This window comes from Ursus arctos, unplaced genomic scaffold (genome assembly GCF_023065955.2).
Source record: "Ursus arctos isolate Adak ecotype North America unplaced genomic scaffold, UrsArc2.0 scaffold_3, whole genome shotgun sequence".
Lineage (NCBI taxonomy): Eukaryota > Metazoa > Chordata > Mammalia > Carnivora > Ursidae > Ursus > Ursus arctos.
The window spans coordinates 86559339-86572551 of record NW_026622985.1 but is presented as its reverse complement, the minus strand read 5'-3'; the positions used below and the strand labels follow the sequence as shown (position 1 = coordinate 86572551).

General features: G+C 44.2%; 1 protein-coding gene across 1 annotated transcript in view; it reads left to right on the top strand.

The window, feature by feature from the left end:
• Window positions 1-11747, top strand: part of DGKI (diacylglycerol kinase iota) — a 415071-nt gene extending 403324 nt beyond the window's left edge. The window contains exons 31-33 of the mRNA XM_026511631.4: window positions 2393-2429; window positions 4088-4187; window positions 8196-11747. Of these exons, the coding sequence (XP_026367416.3) occupies window positions 2393-2429; window positions 4088-4187; window positions 8196-8312 (254 nt within the window). The 3' untranslated portion in view covers window positions 8313-11747. The remainder of the gene's footprint in view (window positions 1-2392; window positions 2430-4087; window positions 4188-8195) is intronic.
• Window positions 11748-13213: the final 1466 nt, after the last annotated feature.

Below are 13213 nucleotides of genomic sequence, written 5' to 3'. Positions count from 1 at the left end.
TCCCTCCATGGATGTTCCACATCTCGACTTAGTGGAACCTGCTGAAGCCAGAGAATAGGACACTTCAGATCTAAACTTCAGGCTTCGCATATAGCGAGCCAGTTCCCACTTTAAGCACATAACTTATATCAACGTATGAAACCTTACAACAGTCCTGTGAGATAAATATTATTAATCCCTCTTTAATGTACATGGCAATTGAGAGACTGAGAGATTAAATGACCTTGCCCGAGACCCAGTAAGTGGCAGGTAGAGACAGAATTTTGAAGCAACGAGGTTCAGCTCGAGAGCCCATCACTGCACCAGACTGTCTTGCACTTCTTTGGGTGTCTGTTGGGGGCATTATCATTCATGTTTCCTTAGAACCACAAGACTGAGGAACAAAAATAAGTGAGTTAAGTCTTCATTGAACCTTTAATGTAGGACAGGTGCTAGAAAAATAATAAATGAAAAATAATATTTTTACACGGTAGGGATTTAGTATAACTCATTTAGGGAGACAAGGCATACGATTGAAAAGCAAATGCATAATACAAGGGTGGAAAGAAGTAAGTGTTCCGGGAGTTCAGAGAAGGGATAGATTCTTTCAGTCAAAGCTGGTCTTTTCAGAAGACCTTGTCACAGACTGGGCTTTATAGAATGGGTAAGATTTAGGCATGTGGCTGGAAACGGAAGGCTGTTCTGGATCGGGAGATTGGAGGGAACAAGCTCTGTGAGCTGGGAGGGCCCGAGAGATAGGCAGGTGATGGCACCAGTTGAGCTGAGATGAAAAAAAATGGAACGTGGAGCAAATAGAGGAAGGGCAGTTCCAGGTGAAAGACTGTGAACTTCCATGTTTGCACACTTGGGAGTAAGCAGTCAATATGCTGAAGTGGAAACCTGGAAATCTGAATGATAAGAGACCTTTTCATTTTTCTTAGTAACTGTTTCTGTATGCTAATTGTGCTCTAGGCGGAGGCCAGTTAGGAAGCCTATTTGTCAAATCGGACGAAGAGGAGAGACGAATAGGGCAGAGGGTGCAAGGGAAGGTTGACCTGGCCTAGATGGCCAGTAGAGGTGAAAGAGGGGGCCGCTCTTGGATGACCAGGAGGATTGTGAATGTCCCATGACATCTCAGTCGTCTTCTTGGCCAGTGACTTTCATGGTTGGCAAGTCCTAACCTCTTCCTTTTCTTTTTTTTATATAATAAGTAATCACATAAACAAATTTTCAATGATACTGATATCCAGCAAGACAGAGAGCAGAGCAACAGGATCATATTTCTAAAGACTAAAATGCTCAGTACCTAGAAGTGCGTTTGGCACGTCCAAGCACATTTATTCATTAATTCAACCAACCATGTAAGCATCTGCTTGGTACCAGGCTCTATGCCAGGCACCAAGGAAGGATGTAGTGGTGAGCAAGGCATAGACCACAGCTCAAGGGGTTTACCAGAGTCTAGTTGTGGAGAGAGACAAATCAGCAGGTGGTTTTATTATGGTTTAAATGTCATGATCATTGAAGTAATTACATATCCCCACCTGTCTGGGACAGTCTCGATTTGGATGATAAATTATATTACCCTCCCAATTATAGGACATAGGGTTAGTGTACAAAGTGAGGGGGCAGGACATTTAATGCAGTATTTCAAAGTGGGGGTTGTAGAGGGCTTTATGGAAAATGCGTCTTAGCTGATACCTGCAGACTGATTAGAGTACAGGAGGGTCGGGGAGGGAAGCAGTGGTGCAGAAGGTGGAAAGGTGGTCATTCCAAGCATTGTTTGCAGATTGAATGACTTAGTTGGTGAACAAATACAACATCATCAGTGCACAAACTCACCAAACATCTCAGTTCCTAAGGAAGCATCTATTATCATTTGGTGTTTATGCATAACATTTCTTCCAGGTCTTGGAAGAGAAATTCTATGAAAAATATAATTTTACTGTTTCTAAAATATAGATATTGGACTGGATGATATCTATGGTTATCCTGTAGCTTTAAAATGGTACTGTATAAAACCCCATCTCAAACAACCTGCCCTGCACAGTGATAAACAATCCTTAAAGTCCACTGAAGTGTCCTCATTCCCCCAAGGTAACCACTTAGTTATTTCTCACTTCTTCCATTCCAATTAATTTATTTCCTCAACTTGATTGAAAGCTGCTTTAAAGGCAGAGGCTATCTCATTCCACACATATTGGTTGGTCGGTGGCGGTTGAGAGGTTGGTGAGTGGGAATAGAGAAATCCTTTCTTTGGGGGGGGGGATGGGAGGTGGTCTTAATAACCCTTTCACCAAATAACTCTACTCTATTCAACTTTCCAAGGCGTTTTACTTCTGTGACTATAAATTTTTTGTTAATGGTTAGCTTTTGACCTTACTTTTGACGGGCATCTTGCTTTCCTCTTATTCAGGACCTTCCGAGTTACTGGATATGGCAGACAGTGAAACGTGAGTGTTGCCTTTCATTATTTAGTCTAGATCATTTTCTTTAGAAAGTAGCTAGGAGAAGAATATAGTCTATAGAGCGTACAACAGATAATTTAAATGTCGGTGATAAGAAGTTCACTTTCGATTGTATTTATAACTATGCAGGGCTAATCTTCTAAATCAGAAGTTACACAATAAAAATTGACGGCAAGAAGCATAATGATTGCATGCGCGGTCATTGCTATGCATCCCTTAGGGCTTCCGACAGGCAAGGTAGTTTTGCACTGGTGCATGTTGGACCACTGAGAAGTCTAAATAAATACATTTACCTTTTTTATTTACTCTTTCTCAACTGGGGTTTGTAAGAAAATGAAGTCCTAATACCCTACGGCGTCCTTTGTAATGAAACCTCTATCCCGGGTCTGGAATGGAGCAGGGTATATACGACCATGGGAGAATTAAGAATATAGTAATTCCAATCTTTTTTTATGTTCTGTGATTCAGATGAGAAACTCCGGTTGAGAAAGTCATCCTCTCTAGGGTGGCCCCCAAAATGATAATATTTGTTTTCAACTTTTTTATTCCTAGGGCAATAAAATAGCTTCCACTCCCTTTGTTCCTTTTGTAGGAACAAAGAGAGGCAACCCGTCTCACCCTGACAGCCATATAAGCACTATAAAACTTCAAAGACATTTGAAAAGAGATAAAGATGGATGGGGAGTAGCTAAGCTGGTCTGGAGGAGGAAAAGTTGAGATGAATAGAATAGAAGCTGAGTGGGAAGGGTAAAGGTCTATAGTTATGACTTACTAGACAGGTAAGACACTGTCCGTTGTGACATAGAGTTTGTCCACATACCACATCCTATTGGCAAGGTTGTCACTTACCCGTTTGTTCTAAGGACTGCACTTGATTTTCCATATGCTTTGGCATTAAGCATCTTTTTAATTTTGGACTCAGAGTGCCAGTTAGAAGGGGTGGAAATAACTGCTTTGCTTTGCCCTCTTCCTCTACTGGGTGGCCTCTGGCCAACAGGGGAGAGCTCGTGTTCGCAGCTCTCCCAGATGTCCTCTGGGCTGCCCACCCCCTCCCACCAGCCATTCACATGCAGTCAGTAGGTATGGGGGCTTGTGTTGACCTGGTCCTTCTACGCTGAGTCCCCCAGGGTACTCCACCGAGGGCCAGATGGTGGTCGGCCAAGCACTTGTGGGCGGTGCCTGAAGGGCTTGTGCTTTTCCAGCCGTACCCCGTGTCTGCTTCATCCGGTGCCCCTATGTTCTGCCCAAATGTATCCACAGAGAAAATTGTTCCTCCGTGCTCAGACCCATCTCTACACACCAGTCTGTTTCACAGTGCCATTGAGTGTTACCTAAATCAAGCGTGAGTGGTTGAAAACAAAATCGCTCAGCCTAGTTAACACTTGAGAGACAAGCGATTGGAGTCAGATATTATGGTTCGTTGATGACTAACTGAAGGCATTTTTAGACACCCCCTCATCCAGCTCCCCAGCATGTGCCCAGCCGTGGTCTCAGCTGCAGATTGGGAAGGAGGCGGTGGAGCACAGAACCTCAGCAGCAGGGATAGGAAGCTACCCTCACCCCTTCCCTGCCGCCTCCACCCCTACCCCCACTCCCACCCCCACCCCCTTTATGGGTGGTTTCCCATTTCATCTTTGATTTAGGGGTGAGACGGCACTGCACAAGGCTGCCTGCCAACGGAACCGGGCTGTGTGCCAGCTTCTGGTGGACGCGGGAGCATCTCTGAGAAAGACCGACTCCAAGGTAACTTGATGAGCGAGTGCAAACATCCTCCCACTGGGCACGATCACCGGCCCCATCGCCTTCACTTGTGCCCACAGCAAAGGCATCCTTTCTCTGCTGATGGAAGTGCCTGGGGCTTTGGAAAAAGGAGGAAAAAATAAAGTGCTTCATTTAGAGAAACTGTAGTTTAAATGTATAAGCACAAAGGGAAGGGTGTGTGCTTGCCTATGGGACTTTATAACCCTCTGAATGTGCTGGCCTTGGGACGTTAGGGTTGTCCCCACCTCCCTCCCCCCCCAATGCCAGCAGCCAAGTTGCGGGGAGGTGAGGTTCAAAGCCCTAGGAGAGGGGTAAAAGACATGGGCCTGCTCCCCAGAGCCCCTTTGGAATTTCTCCTTTAGCGACTTTATCCAGGGTAGCTTCAAATCTATGGTTTACCTGGCCCTGTGTGTGGGTGCCCAGGTGATGAGCCGTCACAGTGAGGAGAGCCTGGAGTTGGAGAGGGTTACAGTCTTAAATCCAGTGCATGTATAATGGCTTTTTTATTTTTAAAGGTTTCTTCCTACTTATTTTCTTATATTTTTCCCTGAAAGTTAACCCCTGAAGTTAGGGTGGGAATTACAATCATCGATTCGGAAACTGAAACCAAAAGTAAGCTCTACGCCCTTAGACCAGGAGCTGAGCCCAAATCCAAATTCAGCTCTTTTGACACCCAGCCCAGTGTTGTTCCAGGAGATGAGTTGTTCTCATGTGGTGACAGAACACCCCACTGGATCCAACGGGATGAAGTGTGGCAACAAAGTAACAAAGTAGGGTTTTTTTCCGTATGGTTTGTATAACATCTTTGCCTTAGAGCGGTCCCCATGGCGTCGTGACTTGAAGTGTGGTTGGTTTCCCTGCAGGAAAAGGCATGGCAATGTGGATTTAAAGCGTGTTAATGTCTTAAGGAGAGGGCGGTGAGGCCAGAAACTGATAGCGTGACCTACGTGCCGACCTTGACCGGAAAACCGCCAACAGGTAGAGGTCAGGCATCAGGAGAAACTGCTCAGGAGCCCTGAGATCGGGCTGCCCCGGAGTTGTTCATTTACAGAGAGCAGCGAGGGAAGGGCTGAAAGCTGGAGCAAAGGAGGGGGGCGTCGCGGACTGCAGCCCGGGAGAAGGGCAGGGCGGGCAGACGGTTCCCGCGGAGCATCCGTGCCACAGACGAGCCTGAGGAGCTCGGCGAAAGCGCCCTGGGTAAACGCTAAGGAAGGACAAACCATTCAACTGTAGAGGGTTGCAGAGGGGAATTTTAATATAGAGAGGAGGGTTTCATTAAGCTAAGGCACTGAATCACCTTAGTTTGGGGCAGATGAATGTAGCCAGGGAGCACAGACATATTCCTTAGAGGACTTGAGCCCCATGAGACTTCTTTAAGGGACGAGCAACTGCTGAGGTGCAGTGCTCACCCTGGGGTTTCCTCAAACTGCAGTGAACACCATAAAATAACTCCTTCTCCCACGTGGACCGCTTTTCCTTCGGACCCAGTTCTGAGCCAGCCGCACTGTGTGATTCTCCACGGCCCCTGCAGCCCACCAGCTCCCCGCTCTCCGCCCGAGGTCCCCTGCCGCCTGGCTTCCTCCCGTAGGCTGTCGGACGAGTTAAGCTGTGTCTGTTACCTGTCTGGTTAGCTAAGTGGGTGTAGGGTTTCAAGTGGCAGAGAAGTGCCCCTGTGATGTTCTGCCCAGGTGATATTCGCACTAAACTCTTTGTCGTGTAACCCGATGGAGAAACACACACCGTGCAGGCAGGATGGGGGGTCGGCTGTCGTCAGGTAGGTTTGGCTTGGCTGGGGCCAGCTCACACCACAGCCTGGCGACTGCCTGGTTAGTACACAAAAGACTGCTCTTACACTCATCTCAGAAAATCAAAAGAACAGGAGGAGCGACGTCAAAGAGACAGACAAAAGACTGGGCAGGACGCCTGGCCCCTGAGCAGATTGCTCTTTTTATCCAAGTTTCAGATCAATGGGCTCGACCTGCCTTGAGATTGCTTCCTTTTTTGTGTTAAGTACATACATGCTTTTTTTCAAAACACAGCTTCATTATTTTTATGATTATAAATATAGTGCATTCTTATATGGAAAACGCTAGCAATGCAAAGAATATCTAAAAAGATAAAAGTCCCTAGAAATCTCACACTCTAGACCTATATACTATTAAAATTTTAATGATCCCTCTTCACATGTAGGTATGCCTGTTTTTCTCATTTTTTTTAAGTCGGTGTTGTCATACTATTTACTGATGCTATGGTAGAATGCTTATGTTCCCCCAACATTGTGTTCTTGAGGTCTTACGGTATGAAGTAGTCTATGCTTCATCCTTTTGGGAGATCTGTTAATTTTTCCATTTTGTAATTTTATGCCAAGTTAAAGCAGAACATGATAATTACGACTGGATCTTTTCCTAGATTTTTTTTTTGAGAGAGAAGCAATATCTTGAGAATTTCTCTTGATGAAGAACAGTTCCTTTAAAAATAAACTGAAGGGCCACCCCAGTCCACCTCTCTGAATACTTGGAAGCCAGTAGGTCCAACCTCATTAATATTGAAGACCAGATAGTCTACTAATACTGTAAACTGAGTTAGAAAAACTTACTATAGGAACTTTAAGCTAGTGGTTCAATATTAAATCTCAGCTCAAGAAGTAACATTTTAGAAAGAATCCAGAGCCACTGTTACTTTCCTTTTATCCTCTACTCACATGCCCTTGTAAGCTACAGGGAGCAGGCTTAATTGAGCTTGACACTCTCCATTGCAGGGACTCAGATGGAGGCTGAGAAGCCTTCAATAATTTCTGTAATACTTGTGTGCATTTATACATGGAGCTATTTCTTTGATACAATGATCATGCCTCCACCTTTTCGAATTTAATGTCCTTTTTAAATAGATAAAGCCATGTCACTAAACAAAAATTAGAAGTTTCAAGGAATGTTAGGTAATATCTATATACATTCAAGAGAATGGAGACCTTCCTTCCCTCTACTGCCAAATTCTATTCATTGACCTCATTCCAAAAATATCCTGTGTGTGTACAAATATACGTACGGCACTATGGTAGGCTGCAAGAAATGATACAATCTTTTAAGATGGGGTAGAAGAACATTGAATGACATGAAAGGGGAGGGGCAGAGGGAGAAGGAAAGAGAGAACTTAAGCAGATTCCATGCTGGGCATGGAGCCCAACACAGGGCTCAATCTCAGGACCCTGAGATCATGACCTGAGCTGAAATCAAGAGTCAGACATTTAACTGACTGAGCCACCCAGGTACCCCATAGTGTTGTTTTCTATTTATAAAAGTTTTTATGTGTAGAGCTGTAGAAAAAGACAAAAAATAGCTACTCTGTGGAAGGTTAACAGCAGTTATCTTAGCGTAGTATAGGAATTATTGGTGATTTTTATTTTCTTCCTTATGCTTTTGTGCTCGTCCAAGTTTATTTAATCAAGATCCATACTTTCATAGTCAGAAATTAACTCACTTTTTGGAAAGATGAGATAGTTTTGAGTCGGGAGAACTTAACTGAAGACTTTGAAACCAGCAAAGAAACATCTTTAGATCATTTACAACCATCCGGTCCTCTCATTTTCTACTTGCTGCTTCCCAGAGTTTAGTATAATAGGAAGAATCTGGCACCGGAAGTCCGAATGCCTACTTCCTACTTTTCTGTTCAGTGATTTCTCTCCCTCTTCTCCCAAAAAGAATTGGGGTTCCCTAACTTACTGTGCCACACTGTTTCCTGCTGTGGACCCAGTTACTCTGAACCCCCCTTTCCTCAGATGTAATCCCCACCTGTCGAGTGATTGTGTCTTTCTCTCGAACTTACCTACCTCACATGTTTAATGTGATAATAGATTTGAAAGTGTCTTGTCAGCTCTAAAGCCATAAGCTTGAAAAAATCCTTTGGTGAGTAATTTTTGAATACCTCTGTGATTTAAAAAAAAAATCTCATTCCAAGTATTTGTGTCCCCTTCCTTCCCACTGTCACCTTTAGGGTAAGACCCCTCAAGACCGAGCACAGCAGGCTGGAGACCCAGATTTGGCTGCTTACCTAGAAAGCCGCCAGAACTATAAGATCATTGGCCATGAGGACCTGGAAACTGCTGTTTGACCCTGATGGATGGCAACGAGGACCTGAGCGAGTATATCACCTCTGCCTCCCGGCGATCGGGCAGCTCCCCTGGAAGAAGGTGATGGAATCCACACATCTGTCTCTCTCTGCAAGAATCTATCTGAGACCATGCCACCAGCTGTTAAGGGCTACAGTTGTTAAGGATGTACAACAGAACACGATAGCCCGCTGAGGAAGAGGCAGGATACCTGGAGATTTGTGGAGTACACGTTCCACAAAATTTGATCCTTACTGCTTCCAGCAAGTAGCATGAACTTCTGTGTTCACCTGTATAATTTATTTTCGAGATTCAAAGGATGTTCGTACAAATGGCACTGCTCCCTCCTCCCCCTATGCACTCATGATTCCTCTGTACCACACAATTCTGCAACTACCCATCATTCACAAAAATACGATCTGCTCTCTTTACATTCAGTCTTTGAAGACCACAAGACACCCTGGAGGTCTTTGAAAACCCTCTGGATGTCCTGCAGAAACACACTGTAAAGCTGCTTCCGTTTCCAAGACGAAATATACCGAGACTATTAGCGACTGTTTGCATGTCTCCCCTCCCTCCCTAACCCCTTGTCATTACGTAGGAGCTGGGACGTGCCACATGGATAATGTCAACTTGTGGGCTGTTACCTCTGAGGTATGGTGAGGTGGCATGGGAGGGAACCCAGGGGCCGGCCCTGGTTGCAGGGCTGTTGCTGATAGCCATGAAGGACTGGTTCAGCTTGGGCTGTTTACACAGCCCCATACTGCCTACGTGTAGCCATCTTTGCCTTTTGCTGCAATAGAGACGAGCAAAGGATTAAACGAAGGCCCGCGGCTGGTTTGGCGGAACGGCTGGATTCTAAGTGCAGTTGAAGTTGCTGAGCAGAAAACCATGTGTGGGGACTGTGGTTACAGGAACTGGAGCACTGTGACAGCGTTTACTTCTAGACTTTCTCTAGTGATAATAGAAAGCAGGCTAATTGACTTGAAATAAAACAGCCAATGCAAAAGTAGCAACATATGTCAAAATAACTCACTTAAGCAAGGAAACAGTCGCCGGCGTGTTGCACAGAGGCTAATAAGAAGAGACTCTTGGGTGCAGTGGTGGGTGAGAGGGGGCCCATTTTAGGTTTTCCTTCTAAGTGTTTGGTTTTCATTACCCCGAGTAAGCCTTGTCCCACGGACAAAGCCTTGTTTTATGAGTTCCGCTAACGGATTTCCAGGACGGCTGGATCTTTCTAATGGACACCTCACCTTTTACTTGTCAGGTCCCAAGGTCATACCTGATAGCACTGCAACCCCATTTCTTTCGTACAGGGTAGTATTAATCTATTCTTTTCTCTGTTTTCCCCTCCCAGGAGATTCTTAGTACAGAACCACTGTGGGAGCCTAGCCAGAAATATGGCTCTGGCATTGGAATTACAACTTCGAATCCTGCCACAGATCAGTTGGTCCTTACAGGTCCCTCTAGTAGGGACTCTGTGTTCACTACAAGAACGGGAGGAAAAGGCTCCTAACTTTCAGTGAAGAAGTCTACTTGACTTGGGTATCAGTCAGAAATCAAAGTGGGTGATCCAGGTTTGTTTCAGACTAAAACTGATGTCTTCTGAGCTTTCTTGCATTTTGCTCTTAGACACAAGCAAAGTGCCTCCCTACTGTCTCTGCATGTGAACATATAAATGATTGTACTTCCACATTTACTTTAAAGGTCCGGTGGTGACGCATTGCTTACCTGAATCGCATTTTGGTCACATATCATTTTGAGAGGACAGATGTGAGTACCGTCTTAAGGAGGAATAGCTTCTCCGTGGACGGGGATTAAATATCTCTTTAGCCGTTTCAAAATCAAATTGTTGGTGTTATTTCCAGCTGTGGGAGAGTAAGTTGGTTATGAGTAATCTATTTCCATCTATCAGTCTTAGAAATGGAATTATCTGTTGGGTTTTATGGTGAGGTAGGGAGGACAGCAGTAGATTGTTTCCAGAAACTGGAAAAAATAGGCTCCAGGAGAATTTAATCATTGGGCTTCATCTGGGAGTTTTTCAGTTGGTGGGACTGTCAGAGAGATGTTGTGATGACAGAAATATAATCCTTAAAACAGACTGGAATCTGGCTTTGAAAGGTGCCTTCCATTCCCTAGATCGAGCCAAACAGTTGGCCACACAGTCGGTTACCCAGCTGCCATTTCTGGGATGAAGGACTATTTTCACCAACTACCATCTCATATTTCTTTGTGATGCTTCAAAGCAGCCCAGAGAAAATTTAGGGTACAGATGGCTATGGGCCAATTCAAATAGGTCCAACTGAAGTCACAAGTAAATTCCTGGTATGAAAATAGATAAGGTAATGACTACTGTAGGGGTTCTGGTACATTTGGAAATCATTCCAAACCAAAAAAAAAAAAAATTTTTTTTTCTACACTATGGATGGGAAACTATGTACAACCAAGGCAAATATCTCTTTGAAAAAGCAAACACCCTCAGGACTTGGGTTTTCCAAGAAAAGAACATCAAAAATGAATGGAACGGTTACATATTTAATGAATTCAATATTAAACCTACCTCCTGTAGCATTTTTTAAAATTGATCACCGCATGTGACACTTCTGGGCTTCAGAAAGAGCTGAGGCGCCATATGCTCCAGGAGTTTCCAGCTCAGCTCAAGTATATACTATCCCCTTTAATGGGCCATCGGAAAGGGTAGAAGCCAGTGGTCTGGCCCTGGTCTGTATCTGCAAACCCACAAACGTTTAATTTAAAAGACATAAAACTATATACTTCTAGAAATACCATTTTCTACAAAACCTCCCGGGACAGTACTGGAGTGTGCCTGGCTTAGCGGCCAATCCTCTGTGTTTGGCTCAGAGGAGCCCCTCATGGGCTGGGGCTGTCTGCTCCGGGATTCCATTTGTGGGTTCGGTTGACAGGGAGGGGTATGAGAAATGGAGAGTTATTACAAGACAACATTATAGAATCTTAAAAGTAGTCATTTTTGGAGCCATATATTCCAGGAGTACAGTTAATGAAATAGAACCCAGTTTAGAACCCAGCTTAACCCAGTGAAGCTGTGCTTTATCGCATTCAAAGACTGATAAAAAACAGAAGCCAAGGAGGAAATAAACACCATGGCCGCAAATTTTACTCTGAGAGTTCTGATTCCCTCTTTGGAGGCTATAACCTAAAACCCATGTGATTTCTGAAGAAGAGAATTTAGCTGGCGAGCGCACAGCCATGATGTTAGTGACTGCTGATGGAAAGCCTCACACACCCCATCGCTCCCTATCCCATCGTAGTAGCTGACCTTAGCGCTTAGGGGGATGTGTTTGCATTGGGAGATACTCAACAGGCAGTTTGTGTTTGGACCTTGTAGCCATTTCTTTACTAGACTTCTCGTAATATCTGTGTTTTATAATATGTGGGGCAGCAGTTTTATTTTTTTACATGTCAATTTTATTTCAAATATTTAGATTTTTTAATCATAAATGTAGAACATACTTTTTATTTTAAAAAAAGGTCTAATAGGGCGCCTGGGTAGCGCAGTCGTTAAAGCGTCTGCCTTCGGCTCAGGGCGTGATCCCGGCGTTCCGGGATCGAGTCCCACATCGGGCTCCTCCGCTGGGAGCCTGCTTCTTCCTCTCCCACTCCCCCTGCTGTGTTCCCTCTCTCGCTGGCTGTCTCTCTGTCACATAAATAAATAAAATCTTTAAAAAAATAAAAAATAAAAAAAATAAAAAAAATAAAAAAAGGTCTAATAGCACAGATGAAAATCACAGGCAAGGTCAAGGTGTTCCTCTGTGCTGGTGTAGTGGCCTGAGTCCCACTCCCCAGAGATGAACAGTGTTAACACTGATAAACATTGTGCTTGTACGTCATGTCAGAAAGACTCTGTGCACACAGGCCCCCACACACATATAGAAATGTATTTATTTGTGTACATATGTGTGTGTGTATATATATCCACACACACACACATATATATATACCCCCTACACACGTTATTGCTTAGGTTTCCAGTAGACAAAACATTTTAGAAGCATGCTAATCATCTCTCTATGTATAGTTCACACCAACAGGCAAAGACAAGCTAACAGGAATTTTTCATTTATTCTTTGTTATTCTTCGTGCTGCTAAGCTCAGTTCTCTTACTGCAGCCACTCCAGGTGCACACGGCGTTTGCCGTTGCCTGTGTCGTAAAATCCATGACCAAGAGGTCTTATAATTGTTTATGTTCCTTCCATGAAGCATGAGACCTACCTGAGCCCAGGGACTTGTCTGTGCTATTTTTGGATCTCAAATGGAGAGTTTCTTTCTCTGTCATGCTCACTCCACTTTACAAGGCTGAGTTTGCAGGGGCGAACACTCCATACATTGCCTAATGATATTTAATGAGGGCAAGCTGCTGCCAGGAAGGTGTAGGAACTTGGGTGTGGGCTGGGGTCTGAGGAGCTTGGCTCCCTTCCAGGAGGAGTAGCTCTTGAAAATCCCTGAAAACAGCACCATCCTTTATTCAGCCATGCTGTTTAAAAATGAGACAGATCGTTGTTGAAACGATGCATCATAGCCATCAAATAAAACTAATTGCTCTAGTTAAATGGATTATTTTCAGTTTAGGTAAGAAAAAAAGTAGAACATCTGTTAAATGAGAGACTTTTCTAACAATTTTTTAACATTTATTTGTATAAAATCATTTCTGCCCTGGTCTCAGTAGAACCTTCTCTGAATCTCTCTACTTTCTCATTCTCTGAATTCCAAATTCAGCTGATTGTGGTAGTTTTTTTCTCTGTCTGCTCTCTCCGATGGGCTTTGGCCCCGTCCATTTCTGTGTCCTGGTCTTCACTCATCTCTAGTCCCTCCAGTTTCTGACCATGGCAAGAGTCCTCCTGGACTTTCGGCCACCACCCTCAGT